Source organism: Aptenodytes patagonicus, chromosome Z, assembly GCF_965638725.1.
Source record: "Aptenodytes patagonicus chromosome Z, bAptPat1.pri.cur, whole genome shotgun sequence".
NCBI lineage: Eukaryota > Metazoa > Chordata > Aves > Sphenisciformes > Spheniscidae > Aptenodytes > Aptenodytes patagonicus.
This window is the reverse complement of record NC_134982.1, coordinates 55,899,039-55,925,391: the sequence shown is the minus strand read 5'-3', so window position 1 is coordinate 55,925,391 and position 26,353 is coordinate 55,899,039. Positions and strand designations below refer to the sequence as shown.

General features: G+C 41.8%; 1 protein-coding gene across 4 annotated transcripts; it reads left to right on the top strand.

Moving 5' to 3' along the window:
- The first annotated feature begins 118 nt into the window (after positions 1-118).
- On the top strand, positions 119-18,803 carry FKTN (fukutin). Of its 4 annotated transcripts, none has more exons than XR_012997376.1 (10): positions 119-471; positions 1,790-1,849; positions 4,707-4,910; positions 6,403-6,680; positions 8,155-8,287; positions 9,953-10,082; positions 11,211-11,344; positions 12,280-12,407; positions 16,410-16,767; positions 18,168-18,803. XR_012997376.1 is itself a non-coding variant. In XM_076362232.1 (10 exons), exons 1-9 carry the CDS (start codon positions 367-369, stop codon positions 14,961-14,963), a joined length of 1,284 nt encoding a protein of 427 aa, XP_076218347.1. In that variant the 5' UTR covers positions 119-366; the 3' UTR covers positions 14,964-14,987; positions 16,410-16,477. The 4 variants fall into 4 exon arrangements, 3 of the variants coding, with proteins under 3 accessions (XP_076218347.1, XP_076218346.1, XP_076218349.1); XM_076362232.1 differs by lacking the exon at positions 18,168-18,803 and adding an exon at positions 14,852-14,987 and having other exon boundaries at positions 16,410-16,477; XM_076362231.1 differs by having other exon boundaries at positions 16,410-18,803.
- Positions 18,804-26,353: the final 7,550 nt, after the last annotated feature.

Sequence of the window (26,353 nt, the reverse complement as noted above, 5' to 3'; positions counted from 1 at the left end):
GAGCGCGCGGCGGCGGGCGGCGCTTTACGGCCGCCGCGAAAGGCTGCCGGCCGGCGGGGAGCCGCAGCGCGGGTGAAGGCGGCCGGGCCGGCGGGAGCCTGCGGTGCCCCGGCGCTGTGGCCGGCGGGGGGAGCCGGGCGGGGCGCGGCGGTGCGGGTGACGAAGCCCGGGGGCCCCGTAGCTGAGCTCCCGCCGCCGTTCCGCAGGGCTCCCGTGGGCCGCCGCGGCGCCCGGTTCGGGCCGGCGGCGCGGCCTGCTCGGCGCCCCGTTTTCCTCTGCCGGCGCGCAGGGGGGAGCTGGGAAACCGGAGAAGATGAGCGACGCCGCGCTGCTTCCAGGCGGTGATCGAGAGCGCCCCGAAGACTAATGCAGAAAATCAATAAGAACGTGGTCCTGGCGCTCCTTTCTCTGACAAGCCTGGTTTTCCTCCTCTTCCAGTTGTACTATTACAAGTTCTACCTATCGCAGAAGGTAAGAGAGAGCTGTCCTGCACGGGCTTGCTTTTGTGGAATGCCTCCTCTCTTCAGAGTCCTTTAGCAGCATTAACGGCAGCCCCAAACTTCCCTCATATGGCTAGCAATTCCTATAGTATTGACATGAAGCAGCGAGGTAGCCTGAGCAGGTTTCTGGTGGCAGGCGTACAATCAGATCGCAATTGTCAGCCTGATATTGAAGTCATTATGTCAGGCAGAGGCATCCCATTAATTCTAAAATGTGTTCTCAGCTGTGGGTTTGAGCCACCGAGACTTTTAATCTTCACAAGCCCTTCCTACTCTTGTTATGTGACTTTTATTGAGAGTGAAGTCAAACCAGGTGTTGTCTTAGGGCTTTTCTGAAGGAACAAGGAAGGCAGCATTTATTGGTTGCAGGTTTTTCAACAGTGGTGTTTTTAAAAGAAAACCCAGCTTTTTCTGCAGTTGTCTTAGTGCTTTGTGATTCAGCGTTCATAATTTTCTAGATGTTATGGATTAAATCCTGCTTTTATACCACCTGTGGAATGTTTAGCTCAGTGTGATTTTCTGTAATGGAAAAAGAGGTGAATGTTACTATAAATGAAATACTCTGGTTTTTTGATGGCTTCATAGTTGACAGTTGCAATGCAGATTCAACAAAGGAACTCCTTGCAACTGCATGCCTTCATTTTATTTTTACAGAAGAACCGCGTAGGTATCATGTTTCCTGAGTTTGTTTTCTTTTGGTGAGGACATTCTTAATAAATGCAGGCAGCCTTAGTGCTTAGTGCACAACCTTTGGCTTCTTTCTTATCGCTTCTGACTGTAAACAAGAAGGCTGTGAATGAGAAATTCTAAACAGTTCTTAAAAGCTAAAAGCTGAGCCACTAACCGCCTTGGCTTTATGACACGAATATACTCTCTTTGAAATTTAATTCTCTAGGGTTACATCTGGAAAGACTGAGGCATAGTCCTGCTGTCTTTCCGCCAGTGGTGTTTGCCTAACAGTGTTTTGTGTTTGTCATTTTCCTATTTTACATTTACTGGCACATTGACTTAGAAACCTGAGGCCTGATCATGCAATCTTTGCATGTCTGTAAGGCCCCAAGGCTTGCATTGTCCTTCTAAATACAGTAAGCCAGAGCGGTTGTTTATGACTTCACATTCAGTACTGTAGTTGAGTGACCAGAGGCATAACCACAGCCATAATTATAAAGTGCTAACTGGATAAATGCCCCTGAATGTCCTGTTAAGAAATCCTAAACAGGGATTCAACTGAAATTTACTTTTTTTTTCTTTTCTTTCTCCCTCCCCCTCCCCTTCTTTGGTTTTGACAGAATGGAGCAGTTTTTTCAAAAGTCAGAGGAAGCCAGTCAGGCCAAGACAGCACTAGATGGGTATGTATAACATCATTGCTTCCTACAGCTCTTCTGCAAGTCTCAGATAACTCACATGGGATTGCAAACTCAGGGTCCAGTTCTCCTTCCTCTTCACCGGGGATTTTCTAGTGTTAAGGGCTAAGGGATACATTCTTCACTGAGTAAAGTTATGAAGCATTTCAAAACATCAGTTTAAAATGGAGTTGAGAAACGGTTACAGCTTAGTAGCCTTTGCCTGTGCAGTCCTTAGTAGTATTGTTAATATTTTAAGAAGCGAAACTTGTTCTTTCTGATATAGAAGTTTTGATCCAGGCTTTTGTGTTCTTTCAGACTGAGTATTGAAAAGATTGGCTTATTTGACATGCAGCTTGTTTGATAGTCAGTAGTGTGGTAAAAGAATTGGCTGCAGGTCTCAGGTCACAGAACACCTTTTTGCTTGCTCTAGTTGTTTAACCTGCTGCTCAATATTTTGTGTTACTTGCTTATGCTGGGGCATGAAACTCTTCACAAGCAGGAAAATGTTACATTTCAGCATTCACCAGTTGCTGTATTCCAGTGTTCAGGAGCAGTGTTAGGAGTGCCATTAGATACTTGCAATGTGATTTTTTTGTCGTGTCTTACTTAAAGTTTGCAGGATTGAGTGCAACCAAAATATCATGTTGGCCTCAGGGAATCAGAAGCTCAGTTACGATATTTGTAGTTACCGTTTGTTTGGAAACACTTTTACAGAAGTCTTTTGTTAACAGATCTCCCAGTGGAAGAACAGCAGAGATGGTTAAAGAGAGTGATGCCCTGGGAACTGGCTGCCTTTCACTTTTGGATGCAATATGATAATGTTGCTAGTTAGCAAAATAACCATTTAAATGCCTTGTTTCTGCTGAGCAAGAGGAAAGGTGCTCTGGTTAAGAGCTGTTCTTGGGAATAATCCAAACCAAGTCTTCTGTGGACTGCTTGCTTGTGCCAGGAATGTCTCACTGTTCTTGGAGGTGGCACCCCTTGGAACTACCTACTAGGTGCTAGGTGGCATAGTCACAGTGGGCTTCCAATCTGCCAGTCTGTGGACAGAGTTCTCATTAAGCTTTAACTTGATCTTATGGGGTCATGAGTAACAAAGCAGGATGCTTCACAGTGCTGCCAGGGACCTGTTGCACTCCAAGTTTTCTTCAGAGTCCCTGCGTGATGAGTCCAAAATACTCTATTTGAATGCATTTCTCTTAGCTGCTTGACATCATCACCATCTCTTTCTACCAATTATTTAAGTTTCAACTAAAAGCATCTGTTTCCCTGGAGAAGTGACGGGGGCAAAAAGGTAAATATTTTTGCACAGATTTGCTTCCTGTTCATCAGTCTGATCTGCTAGTTTTAGTTACAGAAATAATGTGAACACATCACTTACCTTTCAGCTCCCTGTAGTTGAAATCACTAAGAGGGTGGCCTTGCCTCTGCTTGTACAGCACATGTAGTGCTGCTGCCTAAATTCTGTTTGTTGATCCACATTCTGTCTTCATTCACATTTTTATGTCTCTCTGAAGCCGAAGCCCTGTGCCAGAATTGGAGGTTGGCCTGTGGAGTCTGGTTGAACAGACTCAGCAGCTGGACAAAGAGAAAGGTTAGAGCTTCAGTTAGAAAGCCAGGGTCAGCTTGCTGAGCAGGTAGCTTGGGCAGTAGGCCATTGTCTTCCCTTATCACACCTCTTCTAGAAACCTTGAGATGTATCAGACCTAAAGCCTGACAGTGCTGTTCTAAGCAAGTATTTTTTTCTGAGTAGAAAGGTACTTTAAGTCATTAAATTTAACTGTTACAGTTAAATACATCAACTCAATTTTTAATAGCAGTGTGGCTATGATTGCTGCAAATCTTCTGTGTGCCATGGACATTTAAATGTACTTGATTAAAATTCTCAATTGAGTCACGTTAATAAATCCTCTCACCAGGCACAGCACCTTCTTGCTATGGCTTTTAACCCCTTATGCAATGTTGCCATGGTTGAGTGTCCTGGGTAGTACTAGTATCCAAAGAGTAGATAGCACTCACTTCCCACCTTCTCACTGAACCACCCTTCATATACAGCAGACATCATGCTTGAGATTTGGGGATACTGTTTGGGAGTGGGTCAAAAGCTTGCTAAAGTCAAAGTATGAACAGTGTCCATTGCTCTCGCCTTGCCCACAGACTTCTTCAAAGGCAGTCGGTGACTGCAGAGTAGGTGCAGTTCGCCTTTGGCTGGCTTTCCCAATCACATCCTTGTCCTTCATGTGCTTGGATGTGACTTTCCAGGGGTTTTTGCTCCAGAAGCTTCCTGGGGACTGAGATTAAGGTGAACAGAGTTCCCCAGATCCTCCTTTTTGAAGATGGTATGAGATTTGCCTTTTCTCAGATTTGAGGAACAGTTCCTGACCACTGTGGCCTTTCAAGGTGTTGCAGAGCAGCCTCAGAATGACATCAGCCAGCTCCCTCAGCACCCACATGTGCATCGCATCTGATCCTATAATCTCTAGTTTATTCAAGTGCTTTCCAACTCAATCTAGAGCTGGAAAGAATCTAGAATTTAGCCTAGAGTCCATTGCTCAAGTCTAGCACGCTAGAGTTAGAGTGCTTTAGCTTGTAGAAAGTTCTAATTGAAGCTGAAAGTTTTTCCTCTAGTCTTAGAGACCTGGAAAGCCTGAGAGCAGCCTGTTCTTCTGAAAGAGAAAATTTCTGTTTCCGCAATTGTTCATGGAAGTAAAGTGCACACTCAGAAAATGTATTGGGAGATAAGATTTCCTTCTGTCAGTGGGTTGGGTTTTTTTCCTTCTGTCAAAGACTTTTAATGTATTAACCTTTGTGCGCTTAAAGATGGTGTTTCTAACTTCTAATTTTATCCTCTGTCAAACAGCATGTGGTTAGGAAGTTCCTAGGCTTAATATCCAGTCACAATATACCAGTATATTTGATCGATCCTTTGATTCTGGGACTGGTTGATAAAGACATTGAACAGATCAGAAGTTCTCCTGATGGTCCTACTCCAGAATGCAAGTACTTTTGTGCTCCAAGAGACTTTACTACATTTGCATTACTGGACAAAACATGGAAACATGAAGTAAGTGCCTTTTCTTCAGTTCACATTTGTGTATTGTAATGCATTCAACTGTTCTATGATTTTGTGACAATACTTTCATGTTTGTATTAAAGCCTCTGATTCATTGTGTGGAAATCTTGTAAAGGTATTGGTAGAGGAAACTTTTTTTTTAAAGTAGAAGGTATCCAGGCACTAGCCTGGATACATTAAGAGTCATTTACAGATAACTAAAAGTTTTTAGAAGCTGTCTGCAATATTTGTAAATGCTTGCAGTAAGAGGCCACACCAAAGAGAAAAAAGGAAAGTGGTCTGTTAGAAAGGTAGAAGGAAAACCTTAAGCCTGTGATGTAGGTACAGTCGTAATAAATCTCGAGTTTGGAGATCTATCAAGGAGGAAATGCAGGTATTGATGTGACAAGGCTAGAAAGTTTATCATAGTCTGCTGGTTTACATTTCTTTTAGTACATCTTTGTACTTAACACCATTTTATTTTGTCACTTAGCGTATTGGTATCTCTGCTTTTCTTCAGTGTTCTGAGATTTTTAAATGGATGTGTTAAAAATAGAGGTGTAGCATGTGATGAAGGACAAAATGAAATCCAAGATTATTTAATCAATTAAGTGTCATCTGGAAGTATTTATTAGATTAATTTATACGGACTAAAGATAACAGTGACAAACAGCTTTTTTTTTTTATTAAAGAAAAAGCAGGAGACATTAAAATGGTCTGTGACTATTTTACTGAAGGAGTCACACTCAAGTGAAGAGTGGTGGCACTCTGGGTCTGATCAGGCAGTTGTTTTACCCATAGCTGTAAAGGAATTAAAGAAACTGAGAATAAGGTTGTGTGGCAGCACACTAATATAAATCTGTCTCCCCATTCCTTTCTGGCTCATTGATAATATCTGTAGCATCCAGAGGAGAAGCTGATATGCCTGTATAAAACACTTCCAGGGAGGTAATTGAAAGGGTCTTCAGATGCTCATTGGTTCTTTCCTTATCAGCCAGAATTTCATTCCCTTTTTCTATGGAAATATGAAAGCCTGTTACCTAGTGCAACGTTCGGTGTTTGGTGAGATTTAGACAAATATTTATGTACATAATAAAAGAAGATTTTGCAGTAATTGTTTTTGTATTAGTGGTATCATTATTCAAGGACTTACGAACGCCAAGTTTGGCACAAGAATAACTTTAGAGAACAGTTTGAGGGTGCAGAGAAGGGTGCTATGGCAAGGAGCAAACCTAGTCCAAGCATTGCTTACAACATTTATTTGTTGTTTTATTGACTAGTTTGAGGGACAGAGTTTAAGACAAGGAAATAGAGTGGTTGGAATTGCTTGTGGTTGCTGATCTTTAAGGTCTTAGAAATTTTTGAGTAGTTTGTGCTTGTCTGATTAGAAAATGAAAATTGGGAATAAAGTCAGTTAATAATAAGGCTTTAGCAGACAATTTTCTCTAATCTTTAGCTTCTCTCTCTCTCTCTCTTTCTGTCTCTCCCTCTCTCTTATTTTTAGGTGGGCCTTTTTAGAACTGCTGAGAAAATGGGGTTCCAATGGCTAAAGATTATAAACAAAGACCCTCGCTTGGACGGGATGGATGACCTGTCTGGGATTGAAATTCCCTTGCACTACATATTTAAACTGGCATCTCATGCCATTCACCTGGTGGTCTTCTATGAGAGGAGCGGTAATTATCTGTGGCATGGCCCCCTGAGGCTCAAGCAACATATGGACAGAAAGTTTGTGCCTTTCCGGAAACTCCACTTCGGTCGCTACCCTGGAGCATATGAAAAGTGAGTTCAAAACAGAGGAGGCAAAAAACCATAATGGCACTTCCAAAATAACGTCTTTCTCCTGTATATAAAATTGCACCCTTTCCTAAAGTCGGGTTGTAAAATTTAGCTCATGTATAATAGTTCAGCCCCCAAAGTGCAGGTAAATTAAGGTATGAAGGTAAATCCAATTCTGTTTACCTGAAAACAAGAGCTTCCCACCATTTATAAATTAAGAACTACATTTTAGAGGAAGTTGCTGTGTAGCCAGGTCGAAGCAGGCAGAAAGATGACAGAAGAAGTCGTCGTCATGACTGAGGTTGAATGTACCAGAGGATCTTCTGCTAAAGTCAGTAGTTTACTGTTAATATATTTAAAAGCTTGAAATCTGTTGATAGCCATCTGCGCTGTCAACACAAGGGGTAAAGTAGAAGTGGCAAGAGATTTAGTACTAGCTGATACATATTTGGTGTTCTTTCTATAATGATATGTATCCAAAAGTTGAATACAGATATGGAACATTAAAAGAAAAAGGGAAGCAACAGAAATCCATTCAGTAAACGTCCAAATAATCGGTGTTAAAGAACATGAACAAAGAGAGGTGACATTTGTATGACAAAGACGTGTGCCAACCATTGCATCTAACTCATGCTCTTAATGTGCTGAGGGGACTCCTTTCTTGCATAAATGCTTGAATTGGTGGTGTTATTTTTCCATATTCTTATGCTTAAACTTTGCATTACATTGGTAAAGTTACTGTAAATGTCTGCCTTTTCTTACAATGCTTTCAATAGCAGTATTTCAGGAAATACAGATCATGGCAAATCTTGTCGCTTTTCAGAGCCAAGCACATGCCACTTTGAGAACAGTGTTCCTGCAGGGTGTGTGTATTTGTCATAAATCAGAGAAAAAGAGCCAAACATTTCACAGGTCAAAATAAACCTGTTTAACTTTTTCCTTAAAAATGACACCATTCTTTCTTCCTTTTAAAACATGGAATCTGTACCGGGTATGTGCCTAAACATTTGAAATTGATTGTGTAAGCTGTTAAATACCACATTTCATTCATTGTGAAGGCTGAACAGTTTTTAAATTTTAAATGCAAATAACCTCAAAGTACAGGGTAAAATTTGGTTCTTAAGTGCATCCCATAATTCAGACAACCAAATAAATAGCTTAAGTTTTCAAATGCACTGAACAACAGCTCTGAACAAATTCAGTGCAAGTCATAAGTCAGTAAAGGAATCGGTGATCTGACAAACTTAACTATGGGCTTACAGGCATCAAATTTCTTTTTAAACAAAATTTGGAAGTGTATGGGGAATTTGTTGAAGCTCTTGTTGCTCTTCTTTTATAACCAGTTTTGGGTGTATTTGGACAGAGGAATCACTGTTAGTAGTATGCATTAAGATTTTAACCTGAGCTAGAGGAAAAAGTGGCTTGTGGTTTGTAAAGGAATTGAATGGGATAATGTGTCATCTTTCTTTCCCTGCAGGCCAGAACTTCTGCTTGTTTCCATTGATGACTTAAAAGTTCAAATTCCAAAAAATCCATCCAGTTTTCTGGAGGAGATGTCACACTCTAGATTTCTTGAATGTAGGTACAGAGAAGCTCGGGCTTTCTTTCAGGTTAGTGGTAATCAGGTAGTGTCTCTTGAGATGTAATGTATGTTTTCACTGATTGACCCAACCCCACAAACAGTTCATTGTTTTTTACCTAGATGTGACTATTTGCATACATAAAGCTAAATACAGCCTTTGAGACTCAATCCACAGAGTTTAGCAAGTGGTAATAAAACTAAAACTTTAACTGAAAATCATGGTCTGTCTTTTTTACTTGTGAGCGCATTTTTTTTCCATTTTCCAAAACTTTGAGAAGAGGTAACAAACATGGCCATAGTTCTCACACATTGTTACTGTTAAATGGATTTCATGTAAATAAGACTAAGATCTTGTGTATCTTTGTGGTTGAAAATTTTCCTTATGGCAATTCTCAAAGTTTTAAGTAATACTTCATTTTATATTCTTTTGAACCACGTGCTGCAGTTCCACGTTCCTAGTTTGGTTTATTTGAAATGGTATATTCATTCCAAAATGACTTATTTAGTTGCTTTTTGACCATGTAAGCTAATGTTTTCACCACTGTTTAGAGCATTATTTTTAGAATATTGCTACCTGATTTAGCAGATGGTAGAAAACTTTCTGCTGCAATATGGGGAGCATTTTGTCTTAAATTGAAAAGGGCCAAGATATAAAGTGGTCAAGAGTTACCACAGTTAAGACTGTGGAATCAGAATCAGATCACTGAATTTGAGCCATCTCTGATTTCATGGAAGGGGAAAAAAGAGGACACTAGAGGTTCCATTCTTCAGACATTTGAGGTCTTGGGGAAGGGACTTCTTAGGGAAAGGAATACCATCCTTGTTCAGTCTAGTAGGCCGTAGCTCCCCATACATTTAGCAGGATGGTTACTCTACCCCAGGGTACCTGTGTCTTGTCACTTCACCTGTGAAGGACAGAAATTGTAAGCATGCTCCACTTCAGCTCTAAAACCTCCAGGCAGTAATCACCACAGGCAGAGCAAATGTGCCTCAGAAGCTATATTGAACTTTGCTGGAGCTTTAATATTGAAATAAGCAGCTGGCATCTGTTTTGAAAAGTAAGTATTCATTTCAACTGTTTGTTGCCCAAGAGCTCTTAATGAAATCAGTCATGAAGCTGAGTGGCGCGTTGTTCCTGTATTTGATTTGGTAATGTTTGCCCAGACTGCTGTGGTGTTTTTGGCTTTGCGTTACAGAAGATCTTGCCACAGTTGTACCTGGAAGATGAACATGATTTTCTGTTCACATTGTTTCTACTATATGGCAGAAGTTGTCAACATCCAGTTGTAGCACTTGGTGGCGCCAAATAAACTAATGTGCTGGAAGTAACTGATTCTGTCCCTGTTTCCCCCCTGGACTGTGGGTATTGGCTTCAGTGTGTGCAGAACTAGGGTTCATCTGTGTTGTTGCCACATCCTGAGAATCAATGTCTAATACATATATTCTTATTCTATTTTATTGTGACTTTACATTCTGATAGTTTGGAAAAACTGAAGATTGATGTTTCGGAGTTTAAATTTTAACTTGGCATTCTAGTGCATGTTCTCAGACTGGGCTGTATATGTGAAAACAGATACTGCCCAGATATTAGTTAAGTAAATTTTTAAAGGTAATTTTTTCTTAGGACATTGAAAAATGAAGTGACAAGTTTGCTTTCTGACAATAGCTTGCTTATTCTTCCTTTGCCTTCCAGCTGTATCCTGATGATGCCTCTCTTGATGCAGTGGAGTTCAGAAAAAAAGCAAAATCCTTGCTCCATCTGGCTGCCCTGACACTGAATAACTTAGGAGTAAAGTTCTGGCTGAGCAGTGGAACATGCCTTGGTAAAACATTTGTGTTACATTGCATTTTTAAACTCATCTGAAATTTTAAACATTTCATCCTCTATTGCTTGTGATGTCAGCTGAGGTTAGCAGCTAAATGTACCGGGTTGGAAGGTAATATGTGGCATTAGCTGTACTGAAATAGGCTTTTTTGCTCCTGACAAAATGCTTTTTTTTTTTTAGAAACTTGAGGAATGAGGATTGAATGCTGAGGAAATTTCCAGTGAAGCATTTCATGTTGTTAGCAATTACCTGTGTTGTGTTCATCACTGCTTAGAAAGTAATCAGCAATTCCCGAAATTGTGTGGCTTAGAATTTACCGAAATGCTAGTTGGAAAACACAGTGATGGGCACATATTTCTGTTGTCCATGTAGACTCACACCTGATTTTTCTTCCATGCAATTTGGTGCTTATCACTGACTTTTAAAATATAGTTTATTTATTTTAAAACATGCTTTTAATAAAATGTCAGCCTATTAGAGTAGGTACTGCAAGTTTTCAATTCTGTGGAAGATGGAAGTAGTATCTTATCACTGGTGAATATTCTTTTATTATTGAAATAGGTTTTAAAAACTCATGTGTGTGCCCATTCGACTTGTATTTGTTTAGTCCTAGGGAATATAATTTTCTGAATGAACAGTTACTAAAAGCTGCTTTAATGAAACAGACAAAAGGATGTCCCATTTCTTGTCTACTGTTTTGCAGTGGTGCTTGAAAGATGATTAACATCTCAGATACTATTTAAAATAATAGTTTCAAATTAAAAGCGCAGCTGTAGCCCTGTAGCTGTTCATTGCTGATTAGATTTGGGCCCAGATAAAGAATATTTTTTTCTTTAAAGACATTTAGATTAGAAAACTGAAGATATTTTATCTTTGAAAGAGTTAGTGTTTTCTCTCTCATTCCTGGCTTTCTGGAGGAAGGAGCTGGCTATAAGTGTGGTAATATTTGTTTTCTTCGATGTGGTTCATTTCATACTAGAGAAAGACAGAAGTCTTGTTTATGGCCTCATTCATAAGGCTGGTGACCTTACGGCAGTTCATTTTTATGTTGCTTTTGTTCTATTGATATATTTCTCATGTTCCTGAATTAACTTGTTTGTTTTTTTCCTTTTTTTTTTCCGTCAGGCTGGTATAGACAGTGCAATGTCATTCCTCACAGCAAAGATGTGGATTTGGGAGTCTTTATAAAGGACTACAAAGCAGATATCATTCCAGCCTTTCAGAAAGCAGGGTTACCGTTGAAGCACAAATTTGGCAAGGTACATAGATAATCAACAATTTGCTTCATGCGTCTTTCTGTAGGTTCGTAAGTTTGGGTACAGCTACAAATCACTTATGCAGAAGTAGGTATCTGAAGTCTCCTCGGCAGACATTTGCTCATTAGGGTTTTACCTAAACATATAATCTTGTTGATTTTTGTGTGTTCTCTTGGACAGTGTGTGAGAAAACACCTTTCTTAATAGCTTCAGCCCTGTTTGGGGAGTCTGAATTCCACCTCAGAAGAAGTTTTTAGTAAGTTTTTGAGGGGTCTAATCTGTGTCAGTGGTGCTAGGGAAACTTAAGAATTAAGGTAGAATTTAGTCTTTGAGATTGGATGGGCCTTATCATGCAGGAGGATTGGTGGTAGCTCTGAGATTATCTGTAGCCCTGTATGTAAAACTAGCAGAAAGGGAAGGATGGCTTGAGGTGGGCACTGGCTTTGTTCATTATTAGCTTATGTGGATCTTTATTTAGCTTTTTCAGAATGTAGGCTGCAGAATGGTAGAGAGAAGAAACAAAATTACAGGAATATGAAGGTTCAGCCATAGTTCAAGTGATATATCATTACTGGTCCTAGAGAGTGTTTTATCATAGAGGAAGTGTGTTAAATGAAGACACCTACTAATGATGTGTTTATTCACTGAGATTATTTTGCTTGTGGCAGAGGACAAGGAGATGGTGCAGAAGCTTTTGGGGCTAAAGGGAGGAAAGAGAAGGTAGTCCCACTGAGGTTCAGAAAATTTCCAGGGTTCTCAAGGCATCAAAAAAAAAAAAAAAAAAAAAAAAAAGAAATTGCAGAATTAGTGTATTTTCTTCAGTTACGATAGGAGTCATTCTGCGTACCTGACCAAAATAAACTTGTTTTCTGAAACCTGCTGACATAAGTAGCCTTGTATTTTTATGAGTACATACAGTGTGTATTTTTGTCTTGCAGGTAGAAGACAGCTTGGAACTCTCTTTCCAGGGAGAAGATGATGTGAAACTTGATATTTTTTTCTTCTATGAAGAGGATGACCACATATGGAATGGAGGAACTCAGGCCAAATCGGGCAAGAAATTTAAGTATGAACTGGATTTGTACCTCTAATAGGAAAGAAATTGAACAAGTTAGTGTTTAGTGTTGGCATTTTGTGTGTTGTTGCCTGGCAAAGTCTGTGCTCTTTGTGGGAAAGGCAGTTATCAGTGGAGAATCAGTAGAGATTTTGCACTTTGAGACCAGAGAAGTAGAAAGAGAACAGTACTATGCCTTACTAGAGAGGTGCTGGGCTTGTCAAATGTCAATTCTCTCGTGAAATCGAAAGCAGTGCTGGCATGTCATCTATCAAGCAGATCTTATCTGGACTGTGACAAGCTCTGAGTTAAATAAACAGCTAAGGTGAGAAAGAAGTCTCTAAAACTGTTTGTTGCACAAACTGATTTTGCAGTAAAAAATGAATCCTTAGGCCTTTGTCTCGACGACGGAGCATTATGGCAGAAAGCCTCAATTGTCCTTGCAAAGTAAACCCCATAGTTTTGGATTTTGTGGTAATGATTTGGAATACTTTATTGACTGTAATGTTGTGACAGCAACGCAGATGACTACTGCAGACCTTGTAGTTCATGTTCTGAAAATGGAGTTTTAAGTAGGATCCCACATTACTTGCTTCATACCTTCCAGTATTAAATCAGCAAATAAGTACAACAGCTTTCTAATCTACTCAGCAAACTGAACATAGGTTTTGATAACTAGATTTGTTTCTTTCCATCACCAACCTTAACTCAGGAAGAGACAGTTGCAGACTAGTTGAAAACCTTGTTGACTTCTATAGGATTTCATTATCTTTCATATTTTGCCTGAACTGTATTTGCTTATATTTAGCTAATGGGAACTTAGTGAACACTGTCATCCAGATGATGATAACGTCTGAGTCCTTGCCTTAGTTATCTTTGTTTTGAAATGATAAACAAAGATTGGGGAAGATATTTTGATGACCAGAGTCAAAAAGCACACTTAAAAACAGACTAAAGGAAGAATTCTTGGAATATTCCCACAGAAAATGTGGTATGTTGCAGAGTGTTTTTCTTAGAATACAGCAACAATTTTGTAGTTTTCCAAAGCAGGCTTAATGTCTGTTTTTCCATACAAGATTTTGGAGGATTTTGTGTGATGCGTTCTGAGGAGGAAGCTGAACAATAAATTCCTTTCCTTTTCTTTGTGCTTCTGTTGTGTCTAAATTGCAGTAGCTGTTTCCATGCCAGTGGAGTTGACATGCTCTTTCAAAATTCCATTGTAGCATCAGACCTTGGGTACTTGAGAGCTGGGGTTTTTTTTTCCCCCTTTGATATGACTGGTCCAATGCATGAGAATAGAAGGTAGATGTGAACCTGTGCTATGCTCCAGCTCCTGTATCCTAGGATATCACAGCTCTTTTGGAACTCCAGCTTTCATAACTCTTTCCTTTTCTTGTAGACTAGTACTTATTTTTGGTGGTAATTTTTTTTCAAAGTTTACAAACATGGCTTTCTAGTTCAGTAAGAACTAATTTGCTTAGACATAGTAGTGTAAGGAAGCCACTAATTCTGAACTGGTGTTTCTTAGGCGTATTTTACTGTACTTAATCCATACAGAAAAAGAGCAAGAAAACTGCTTGTTTACCATTATGAAGGCCCCAATCCCTGACAGAACATGGCTGTTCAGAATGCGTAGCCAAATAATTGCAGATATGTATTATTCCAAATACCTTCTCAGAAAGATAAGATCATGGCTTTTTAGTTGTGAGATGTGATGATTTAGCGTGCTTGATCTGAATGCCTGCAACGCCAGAATGACCCTCAATTTTGCTTAGTCTTCAGTCCTTTCAAAATTTTGGGGGAAGGTAAAGTGAGGAGGTCAGCCAAAAGGCAAGTGATTGTTTGATCATACCGAATCCGAAATCCACTTTAACAATTTTAAAGGAATCTCACCAGCTGTTTATGTGGTATCAGAAGAGCTATTGTTTGCTACTAGATCATCAAAGATAAGGGCAGGAGTTCTATTCCAAGATATTTATGTTTTTAAAAATGAAGGGTAAAAGACATTTTCTTCAGAAAGCTAAATATTTGCATAGGCATACTTTCTATATATCTTGCTAAATAAAAGTATGAAGAATGAAAGTATTTCTCATTTACTCTTGAAAATATTTTTCATTAGTCTTTTTTAGTCTCTGTTTCCTTGGGAGAGCTGGTTTCTAAACCTTACAAGTCTGGCTGTATGGTTTGCATTTTCATGTACACAAATACTTCCTGAACAGTGCAGATATAAGCAAGCATGTACCTCCTCCTTATTTTGTCTTGAAGTTACAGCAGTTGAGACCCCCTATTTGTTTACAGAATTAATGCTGGACAGTTGCATTCTTCAGCAGAGAATAAGTATTTACAAAAAGTGAATCTGGGAATCAAATCTATACTGTATGCTTTAATCCTTAATACGAGTTAATTCTGTAGGCTCTTAACATAGAGGACTTTGTGTAAGTGTAAAATCTTTTCAGTTTATGTCCAAAGATTGATGAGACTGAAATTGGAAGAGTACCTAGCCTTATCCTGGCCACTTGGAATGAGCAAACGATGAGCAAGGATTCCAGTAGTGTGAAGCATCACTGAAAGCTACATTTTTCGTCACTGAATGTAAACATTTGATTTTAATAATAGTTAAATAATTATTTTGGTGAAATTTCCAACTGACTTTTTAATTTGCAGATTAGTTTATTTAAATTATCTATTGGTTCTCCTTAGAATTATTATTCGGAGTTCACTCTCTGGAGGATATATTATTTCAGTGGTTTGCTGATAGCTTTTGCGTATGCACACCCACTGCAGTTCTGGTAGATGAATGATTTCCTGGGTTAATAACAGCTAAACAGCTATTTGATGATTATAGATCCACTAATAAAGTTTGTTTACTTTGTTTTCCCCTTGGTAGCTGGCATTTTTTTGTTTTTTGGATAAATCAGTGGTCTCTGGATATATATCCAAAAGTGCTTGATCACTTTTTTCTCTCCTTCCATTTAAGGCATAAAAGCAAGGTTGTTTTATTTTCTGAAACTGTTTGCTTGGCGCTTAGAAATAAAATTAGCTTTATGCTTAGAGGAACACGTGCATAATTCATGCAAACGCACAAATCTTAACCTTCTTTTTCAAAAGGTCTAAGTGCTTATGGTTTCATTTTGACCTGTGAAAAGGAATTTTAAGATTACTTTTTCTCTGTGGAAGAATTCACAGCTTCAGAAGTGGCAGTGATGCTCTGCAGGAATAGGACATAATCTTTGGTATTTACTTGTTTAACACATTGACTCTGACACTGGGCTCCTATAGGATGTCATTCTGATCACACTGTGAAATTTACCTGTGAACTTCACTAGTGTAAGCATAGTTATAGGTAGGGCTTATGTTGGCCCTTCTACAGGAAAGAACAGGTACAGAACAAGGTCAGTGTGGTAGAATAAATTATTTTTTAAATTTGAATGGACCGAGACGGTTTCAGAAAGTACAGGGTGGCAGCTGTATCTTAATTCTTTGCAGCTGCTCCAAGTCTGGCACCATGTTTAAACACGGGTACTGAAGGGGAATCGCATGCTTTGTTTGGTAAGATTGAAGAAAGGTAAAAACTTGTTTTTTAAAAAAGGCCTGACTTATAATACAGTATTTAATGCTGCCTTTCTCAAAATCTACCCTACCAAATAACATGTATCATCCTCTTGACACCCTTCTAAATGAGGTAACTGTTAAATCCATTTTGTAAGTGGAAAAGTAGAGACAGGGACTAAGTGATTTCCTATAGGTGGCAGAATGATATGGGAACAAGCAGAAAAAGAATTAGAAATGCTCCTTCCTAAGAACATGTGGCAAATGTTATCAGCGGTAACTGGTTAACACCACCCCTGTCCAGTATGTAAATAATATTTCATAGATGGGAAGCTGTGAAATAAGAAAAAAAATATTATAAAGGTAACATGGCCACTCGCTGCAGTTGCTTGCTTTCTCCATGAACTTATTTAGAGCTGTATTTCAGTCTTCTGCTGGTGACCATGTTCTTTTGTTATGACACAGGTATCTCTTTCCAAAGTTCACTCTGTGTTGGACTGAATTTGTAGAACTCAAGGTACACGTGCCCTGTGAAACCCGTCAGTATGTTGAAGCCAACTATGGCCCAGACTGGAAGGTTCCTGTGAAGGTGTGGGACTGGAAGAGCTCACCATCCAACGTGCAGTACAATGGCGTCTGGCCTGTCAACGAATGGGACGATGTCATTCAGATCTACTGACCACATGACTGCTAATAGAGCATGCCTGCTATCCTTGAAACTGCCAGTTTGTAATTTCCTATTTCCCAAAGGCATCAAGATCCGTTCCTTTCATAACTTCTCACCTGTTTCCTAAGGAGACCTGTCCCTTTTTTTGCTTAACAGGTAGTTTTTTCACCTTTATCATGCGTTTTCCAGGTAGTTAAAGGAAAAGATTAAAGGCAGGATGGGGCAACTGAAGAGAAGGGAGGCTGAAAGAAAAGCTGCACAAAGGGAATAGAGAAGAAATGGTGCGGTAAACTTACGGGCAGTTGGCTATTTAAATGTAAACAGTGGCCAGGTGGCTTGGACTTCCGTGGGATCGTCAAAAGCTTGGGACTGTTCACTTCTCAAGCTTAAGAGAGGGATAGGATGGAAAAATCCCACAGAAGTTCCTCTTTTTTTTGGAGGAGACCTTGTGAATATTCAACTTCTAAACACCAGAGTTATGAGTACCTCAAATGTGCCTGACTGGAGACTGATACGTCCCTATGAAATGTGACAGGTTGCTCTTGGGAGTGGAATCTTTCTATTACACAGAACCCATGTGACCCCCCTGCTTTACGTGTAGGAGGTATTGGGTAACAGTGTAATACTAAATGAATGAAAGGAGAAACTATCCACATCGGAGATCTTCCAATAACAGTTGGGTTTTCTGTGAACTAACCACTGCATGCAATTATGACAGGGAATGTTATCTGCTTTTTTTTTCTTTTTTTTCTTTTTTAAGAACACGAAGGTGTATGCCACAGGGATGTCTTTCCTGTGAAAAAAAAATATTCTAGTTTTGATGTCCCAATTCGTGTGTTCTCCATGTAAAAGTTTTGACTAGATTTTAGAAAATTATAGCTATCCCTGCTTTCTTACGAGTAGATAGAAATGGGAGTATTCATAGTTTTCTGTTTAACATGGGCTCACAGAACAGAGATCTCAGAGAATCACAGCTCTTTTCTCTAAGTGTAAGCAGAAGTATGTATAAATACCAACTGTTCTATCAAATTTGCAGTAGCATAATTGCAAGTGAAGTGTTAGTGTAACATTAGGCTTTGGATTGGAAGAAAGTGGAAGCCTGACAACTCACTCCTCCTGCTTCTGCTTGTGCTTTTGGTCAATGAAGTAAGCTTTCTTCTTCAGTATTTTGGAGAGGGATAATAGCTTTCATATGAGCGTGTGTGTCCAAGCTTGTTCCAGTCCTGCTGTGCAGGGAAGACAAGGGTGCTATAGCAGCTAGTGAGTTACGACTATAATACATGGTACAGACCCAGGAGTTCTTGTGAACCAGTGTCAAGGTACTGAATAGAGCTCATGTTTACTTGCAACAAACCTGTATTCATTCTTTCCTTGCTAAAGCAGAAAGGCTATCTCCGGGTCACAGCTTTTCCACCTTTCACTGGGTAGAGGTAGGTTGAGTCTGTGGTTTGCATTCTGTTGATCTGCAGTTTTTGGCTGTGTATCCAAATGTGTACAGTTCTGGAGAGATGAAATAGCTACTGCCATGTGGTGGTTTTACTACTGTGTCATTCCAGGTGCGCTCTGGGGCTTCCCTGCTGTTTTCATCCTGGAGTGTGCTGCATGCTTTTTCCTGCCAATCCTCTCAGTTCCAGCAGTCTCCTGCCACTGAAGCACTGGAGTAAATTACTCAGCTTCTGGCAACAGCTTGTCATGCTGGCTCTTCAATTGGTGTGGTAACTTTGTTAGCTTTGCCTAATTAAGAAGAGAGAGATGTAAATCCTGCTAATGCCATTTACTTGGTAAAATAAACATTACATTGTAAGGGATAATTTCTCAGGTAGAATTTTTTGTATTTTTTCCTTAAAATTAAAAAAGCCAATGTCCTTATGGTTTTCATGTTCAGAACTCTTTTGTCGTGAACTTCTTTGTTTAATAACATACAATAGGCCTGTAAGTTTTTCAAATGTGATAGGTGTTTAAGAGTGAAAGAAAAGATACTGTCAGAAAATTAAAATCCTGTCAAATTTTTGACTTTGTATTTGTAGATGGAAAGACTAATGGAAAAAAATGCATGTCCCTGAAAGGGAGGATGTCTTAAATAGTTGATTATACCTGTAAGTTATTCTTCAGGTTAAAATATTTTCTCTCCAGAAGGTACAAGTGTATATTTAACACTGATTAAAGGAAGGAGAGTCTAATTTGCAACTCAAGATGTTGTTTCATCCTTTGTTTTGTCATCTTGGGCAGCATTTAACACATTTAATTGCAGTTACCATGACATAATGCACAGAGAAGAATTTTGAACTGTTTCTTATACTGCTTATTGACTGTCTATCTTGAGCTTTTATTTTTTAATAAAGATACTTGCACACAACAAAGATACTTGGCATAAAGCAGGTGCCCATATGTAGGAAAAAGCATCCTGCAATTGCAAAACACATTGCACTTCTGTGTGTCTGCTGTCATGCTTTGTGCGGTGTGCTGACTGCAGATTTCCTGCTTGTAGGGTTGCGTCCCAAGGAGCGGTGTAAACATCATAGAACTAGTGCTCTTTGAAGGCATGCCATGAGGCTGAAGCCTTACCATTCCCCACGGAAACACCCAAATCTAGGCATTTGTTTCCTGTTAGGTTCTCCTGAATTGCCTCATCTGAAATGGATTCTTAATTCTGTGTTACCTTCCTAACTTACTATCTTCATTTTGAAAGTGCTCTGGAGAGGAGGCCAATTTCTAAATTCTTTTAGGCATTTAAGGTCTTAAGCTGCAACATGCCAAGTACCTTGACTTTCATGTAGCAAACAAAGGACGTTACATATGTGTAACTGTTAAAGATAGCAGAGCCTATTCAAGGAATGCCCATGAGCTGAGAAGAGGGTAGCCAGATGTTCAAAGCTCTAGAATAACTGCAGAGAAAGGTTGAAGAAATAGTTTGCCTGAAGAGAAGGGACCATAAAGAGCCATTTTCAAAAGCCGTGAAAGATGGTTACAAAAAGGAAGGGATCTATGTGCTCCCTTGCCATGATTGGTAGGAAATAGAAGTAAATGGGAGGTACACAAACTGAGGTTGCCAGCGTAGAATACTGAAATATTTTACACGTGGAAATGTGTGAAGCCTTTGACTTTGGGGGTCTCTGAGAACACATTGGACAAATGTCAGCCAAGACTGACTGTAGTCCAGGATTGACTGTAGTTAATTCTATCTTCTGGCTGGAGGGAGTTCCTATTTTCCATGATTCTGTAGCAGTTTTCAATAACTTTCTGCTTTTACAAAATGGAAATTGGAATCATCGTTTGCGTATGAGCTTAAGAAAGGTTACATTTCTAGAATCAGATACTAGAGCTCGTACTGGGAGTGATGGTGAATCGCCACCCCACTGTGGAAATGATAGGAAACCACAGCATCTTGAACACCTGAAAAATGTGATCGTTTACAAGAGTGCAATGCAGCTCTTCCGAGGGATATGTCTGAGTCAAACTGAGGCTGTAGAACAATCTTGTAATTCCTGCACAGAACAGACGATGCTCGGCCATGCAGGGCAGTGAGTGTCCGAGGGAGATGGTGACGCTTTTGATCTGTCCGGAAGGAATCTTCTGGTAGAAGAATGGCCTTTGTATGTTCCACCCCACTCTTCTTTTAAAGTCAGAAATGGAGGGTAGACAAAGCTGTGATGATACAGATAGGAGAGAGTCCTGAAAATATGGTTGAGTCTTTCTCTGCTGTCCAAATGAAAAAGAAGTAGCTGATCTTGTTATGCCCTTTCACTTGAAACAAAGTCTGGGAGATGCTGGTTCCTGGTGTTAAAAATGAACAGTTTGCATCCTTTGCTGCTTTAGAATTCTCTCCCCTTGTCATTAAGTCTCGAAGTCTGTCAACTCAAGAGAAAAACAGTCTCTGCTTTGCACTGTCAGTTGGAATTGTTTGTTTTGCACAGATAGATGAGATGTTAAAGGAGCAACATCTGTGTAATAATACAGATACCTTCCTTCCTTCCAAGGACTGGCTTGTCATGGTGCAATGACTTTCAGGAACTTAGTTCTCTCCTTTATTACTCATTGGCAGAATTCTCTGAGTTCACACGGCGGTTCAAGTAATTCTGGGGCAGCTACCTCACTGTTTAGGCTTGTTTTTTTTCTCTTCATGTAATTGTATCGCATTAAGTATTTGTCGTGGTTTAACCTCAGTCAGCAACTGAGCACCACACAGCCGCTCGCTCATTCCCCCCGCCCCCCCGGTGGGATGGGGGAGAGAATTGGAAGAGCACAAGTGAGAAAAACTCGTGGGTTGAGATAAAAACAGTTTAATAATTGAAATAAAATAATAATAATATGATAATACACAAAGCAAGTGATGCGCAGTACAATTGCTCACCACCTGCCGACCGATGCCCAGCCAGTCCCCGAGCAGCGGCCCCCCCGGCCAGCTTTCCCCAGTTTATGTACTGAGCATGATGTCCCATGGTATGGAATGTCCCTTTGGCCAGTTTGGCTGTGCCCCCTCCCAGCTTCTTGTGCACCTCCAGCCTTCTCAGTCGGTAGAGCATGAGAAGCTGAAAAGCCCTTGGCTAGTGTAAGCACTGCCTAGCAACAACTAAAACATCGGTGTGTTATCAACTTTGTTCTCATCCTAAATCCAAAACACAGCCCTGTACCAGCTACTAGGAAGGAAATTAACTCTATCCCTGCCGAAACCAGGACAGTATTGCAGAACAAAATGTGGGAACTTGGGAAATTGCATGCAAGCACATAAAAGACTATCTAGCACCTGTATTTAATGATCTACATCTGTTTTGGTAAATAGGCACCAGCAGCTGATTTACATCGACTGATAATCTTGCTTAATAGCATTAGACTGCCTAATGGTGAGTTCTCTACTGAGGCTAGTTTTATACATAAATGTCCTATTGATTTAGACTGCAGCAGAGCACGTGAGTTATGAGCTGAATAAGTCTTATCAAACCCAAGCCACTGCTGTAATTAAGGGGTGTGGCTGAGAGCTTTCCCCTTGAAAAAAGGAAGGGACAATGAAAGTTTTGTTCTTAAAGGCGGGAAACTAACACTGTTGTGGTTGTGCCTGTTTTCCCGAAATAAATCTTTCCTGCAGCTTAAAAGAGAAGTCACATTATTTTACCCAGAATTTACTAGGTGAAATTTCATGCCTGGTGCTTTGCAGATTGTACTGCGTGCTCATAATATTCCTCTTCTGGCCCTAAAACTTCTGAATACCTTCTTTTACCATCAGAATAATTAGCTTGAATGTTAGTGGGTACAATGTACCTGTACTTCAGACTGCAGGGGCGTAGGACACTGGTATCGCTCAGGGCAGTAATATGTCTGACACAGTACCATACTGTGCAAAGATATTCAGATTAGTTCTGAAACAAAGCAGTTTAGGGCTATGATTGATAACAAGGTGAATACATAGTAATGTGGGATGATGTTGTGACCAAGAGAAATCAAGTGGAATGTAGAAAGAGTGTTAGCTTCTGCAGGAAGAGTGAAATGAAACTTTTGTTACTATGTTCAGCATTCCAGCTGGGGTATAGAGATCAGTGCAGGCCCTCACCTGTTAAGGGGGTGGACCAGTTGGGGAGTGTTGAGAGGAAAATAGTAGGCTATAGAAAAGCACCTGCAAGGAAATGTTGAAAGAACTGTGGTTGTTTAGGCTGAGAAGGATGTGGGAGGTACTCCATCCTGTTCACTTGGTTGATAATGCAAGAATGAAGAAGCTTAAATTTCACCCAGGAAGATAAAACTGGACTGTAGGGAAAGTTTTTGGAATTTAAGGAGAGGGTAATAGTGTGGGGAAGGGCATAGTATCTCCACCTTGGAGGCCTTCAAGAATGTGGTTGGTTGGTAAATGTCTGGAAGAAATGATGTGATTGCATGTTGTCTTGCCGTTACCTGGAAGAGGGCCCGACTGAGTTTAGGAAATTATTTTCTTATTTCTTTGTTTTCTTTTGATTTCTTTACTTTCTTACTTTTGGGTTTTTTTGTGGCATCTAAACTATATTTGACCTGCACAATTCAGTCTGCTGGGAGAGCCAGTGGAACATCGAGGGCCCTATATGCCGACCGGACCCATCCCACAGGGAAGTCTGCTGCCTCCCTGGGGCCCGGGTCAGAGACATTACTAGGAAACTCCCTGGTCTGGTACGGCCTTCTGACTACTACCTGCTGTTGGTTATACAGACTGGAAGTGATGAGGTTCCAGAGACAAGTCCTGCGGTGATCAAAAGGGACTTCAGGGCACTGGGGCGACTGGTTCAAGGATCGGGAGCACAGGTAGTGTTTTCCTCAATCCCTACAGTGGCAGGGAAGGATACTGAAAGGAACAGGAAAACACACCTGATCAACACGTGGCTCAGGGGCTGGTGCCATCAGTGGAATTTTGGCCTTTTTGATCACGGGGAGGTTTACATGGCACCGGGCCTGCTGGCGACAGATGGAGTTCAGCTATCTCACAGGGGGAAAAGGATCATTGCTCATGAATTGGCAGGGCTCATTAAGAGGGCTTTAAACTAGGTTTGAAGGGGGAAGGGGATAAAACCAGGCTCACTAGAGATGAGCCTAGGGGTGGCATGCCAATGCTGGGGGTGAAATCGATAGCCCAGCTCAAGTGCATCTACACCAATGCACGCAGCATGGGCAGCAAACAGGAGGAGCTGGAAGCCATTGTGCAGCGGGAGAGATATGACTTAGTCACCATCACAGAAACATGGTGGGGTGACTCTCACAATTGGAGTGCTGCAATGGATGGCTATAGACTCTTCAGAAGTGACAGGTGAGGAAGCAGAGGCGGTGGGGTGGCCCTGTATGTTAGGGAGTGTTTCGATGGTATAGAGCTCAATGATTGTGATGATGGTACGGTCAAGTGTTTATGGGTAAGGATGAGGGGGAAGGCCAACAGGGCAGATATCCTGCTGGGAGTCTGTTATAGACCACCCAACCAGGATGAAAAGGCGGAGGAAGCGTTCTACAAGCGGCTGGCAGAACTCTCTATCGCTAGCCCTTGTTCTCGTGGGGGACTTCCACTTCCTGGACGTCTGCTGGAAATACAACATGGCAGAGAGGAAACAGCCTAGGAGGTTCCTGGGGTGTGTGGAAGACAACTTCCTGACACAGCTGGTAAGTGAGCCTACCAGGGGAGGTGCCTCGCTCGACCTGCTGTTTACTAACAGAGAAGGACTGGTGGGAGATGTGGTGGTCGGAGGCCATCTTGGGCTTAGCGACCATGAAATGATAGACTTCTTGATCTTCGGTGAAGTAAGGAGGGGGGCCAGCAAAACCGCAACCATGGACTTCCGGAGGGTGGACTTTGGCCTGTTCAGGACGTTGGTTGAGAGAGTCCCTTGGGAGACAGTCCTGAAGGGCAAAGGGGTCCAGGAAGGCTGGACGATGTTCAAGAAGGAAGTCTTAAAGGTGCAGGAGCAGGCTGTCCCCATGTGCCGTAAGAAGAACGGGCGGGGAAGACGACCGGCCTGGCTGAACGGGGAGCTCTTGCTGAGACTCAGGAAAAAAAAAGGAGAGTTTACCACTTGTGGAAGAAGGGGAAGGCAACTGAAGAAGAGTACAGTGATCTCGTTAGGTCATGCAGAGAGGAAATGAGAAGGGCAAAAGCCCAGCTAGAACGCAATCTGGCTGCTGTCGTTAGAGACAACAAAAAATGTTTTTACAAATATATTAATGACAAGAAGAGAGCCAGGGAGAATCTCCATCCTTTATTGGATGCGGGGGGGAACATTGTCACCGAGGATGAGGAAAAGGCTGAGGTACTCAATGCCTTCTTTGCCTCAGTCTTTAACACGCAGACCAGTTATCCTCAGGGTACTCGGCCCCCTGAGCTGGAAGACAGGGACGGCGAGCAGGATGAACCCCCCATAATCCAAGAGGAAGCAGTCAATGACCTGCTACACCACCTGGACACTCACAAGTCTATGGGGCCAGATGGGATCCACCCGAGAGTGCTGAGGGAGCTGGCGGAGGAGCTCGCCAAGCCACTCTCCATCATTTATCAGCAGTCCCGGTTAACGGGGGAGGTCCCGGATGACTGGAGGCTTGCCAATGTGACGCCCATCTACAAGAAGGGCCAGAAGGAGGATCCGGGGAACTACAGGCCTGTCAGCCTGACCTCGGTGCCGGGGAAGATTATGGAGCGGTTCATCTTGAGGGCGCTCACAAGGCATGAGCGGGACAACCAGGGGATCAGGCCCAGCCAGCACGGGTTCATGAGAGGCAGGTCCTGCTTGACCAACCTGATCTCCTTCTATGACCAGGTGACCCGCCTAGTGGATGAGGGAAAGGCTGTGGATGTGGTCTACCTGGACTTCAGTAAGGCCTTTGACACCGTCTCCCACAGCATTCTCCTAGAGAAGCTGGCGGCTCACGGCTTAGACAGGTGTACTCTGCTGGGTCAAAAACTGGCTGGACGGCCGGGCCCAGAGAGTGGTGGTGAATGGAGTTAAATCCAGTTGGCGGCCGGTCACGAGCGGTGTTCCCCAGGGCTCAGTACTGGGGCCGGTCTTGTTCAATATCTTTATCAATGATCTGGATGAGGGGATCGAGTGCACCCTCAGTAAGTTTGCAGATGACACCAAGTTGGGCAGGAGTGTTGATCTGCTCAAGGGTAGGAAGGCTCTGCAGAGGGACCTGGACAGGCTGGATTGATGGGCCAAGGCCAACTGTATGAGATACAACAAGGCCAAGTGCCGGGTCCTGCACTTGGGTCACAACAACCCCATGCAGCGCTACAGGCTTGGGGAAGAGTGGCTGGAAAGCTGCCCAGCAGAGAAGGACCTGGGGGTGCTGGTCGACAGCCGGCTGAACATGAGCCGGCAGTGTGCCCATGCGGCCAAGAAGGCCAATGGCATCCTGGCCTGTATCAGAAATAGTGTGGCCAGCAGGAGTAGGGAAGTGATCGTGCCCCTGTACTCGGCACTGGTGAGGCCGCACCTTGAATACTGTGTTCAGTTTTGGGCCCCTCACTACAAGAAGGACGTTGAGGTGCTGGAGCGTGTCCAGAGAAGGGCAACGAGGCTGGTGAAGAGCCTAGAGCACAAGTCTTACGAGGAGCGGCTGAGGGAACTGGGGTTGTTTAGCCTGGAGAAAAGGAGGCTGAGGGGAGACGTTACCGCTCTCTACAACTACCTGAAAGGAGGTTGTAGTGAGGTGGGTGTCGGTCTCTTCTCCCAAGTAACTAGCGATAGGACGAGAGGAAACGGCCTCAAGTTGCACCAGGGGCGGTTTAGATTGGACATGAGGAAAAATGTCTTTCCTGAAAGAGTGGTTAAACATTGGAACAGGCTGCCCAGGGAAGTGGTTGAGTCCCCATCCCTGGAAGTATTTAAAAGACGAGTAGATGAGGCGCTTAGGGACATGGTTTAGTGGGCATGGTGGTGTTGGGTTGGCGGTTGGACTTGGTAATCTTAGAGGTCTTTTCCAACCTTAATGATTCTATGATTCTATGATCTTTCTCTCATGAGATATTGATAGTGTTAGCAGGCTAGGGGTGCTATTCTCAGAAGTTTAGTTTGTTGTCCGAAGAGTGATTAATAGTGCTTATTTCAGGAAGTCCAGGTTTGCCAGGTAGCATTGGGGTAAAAGGTTACAGGTAGGTATGGATCTCTAACTTGAGACAAAATCCCAGAATCATGGAGTGCTGTAGGTTGGATGGGACCTCTGGAGGTCGTCTGGTCCAACCCCCTTGCTCCAGCAGGGCCACATACAGCTGGTTGCCCAGGACTGTGTCCAGATGGCTTTTGAA

Bases quoted from the DNA above. Each gene is read 5' to 3' on its own strand.
- FKTN (XM_076362231.1), top strand. From the start codon at position 367: ATGCAGAAAATCAATAAGAACGTGGTCCTGGCGCTCCTTTCTCTGACA. The intron at 4,911-6,402 runs GTAAGTGCCTTT...TCTTATTTTTAG, and splicing joins ACAAAACATGGAAACATGAA to GTGGGCCTTTTTAGAACTGC. The intron at 8,288-9,952 runs GTTAGTGGTAAT...TTTGCCTTCCAG, and splicing joins AAGCTCGGGCTTTCTTTCAG to CTGTATCCTGATGATGCCTC.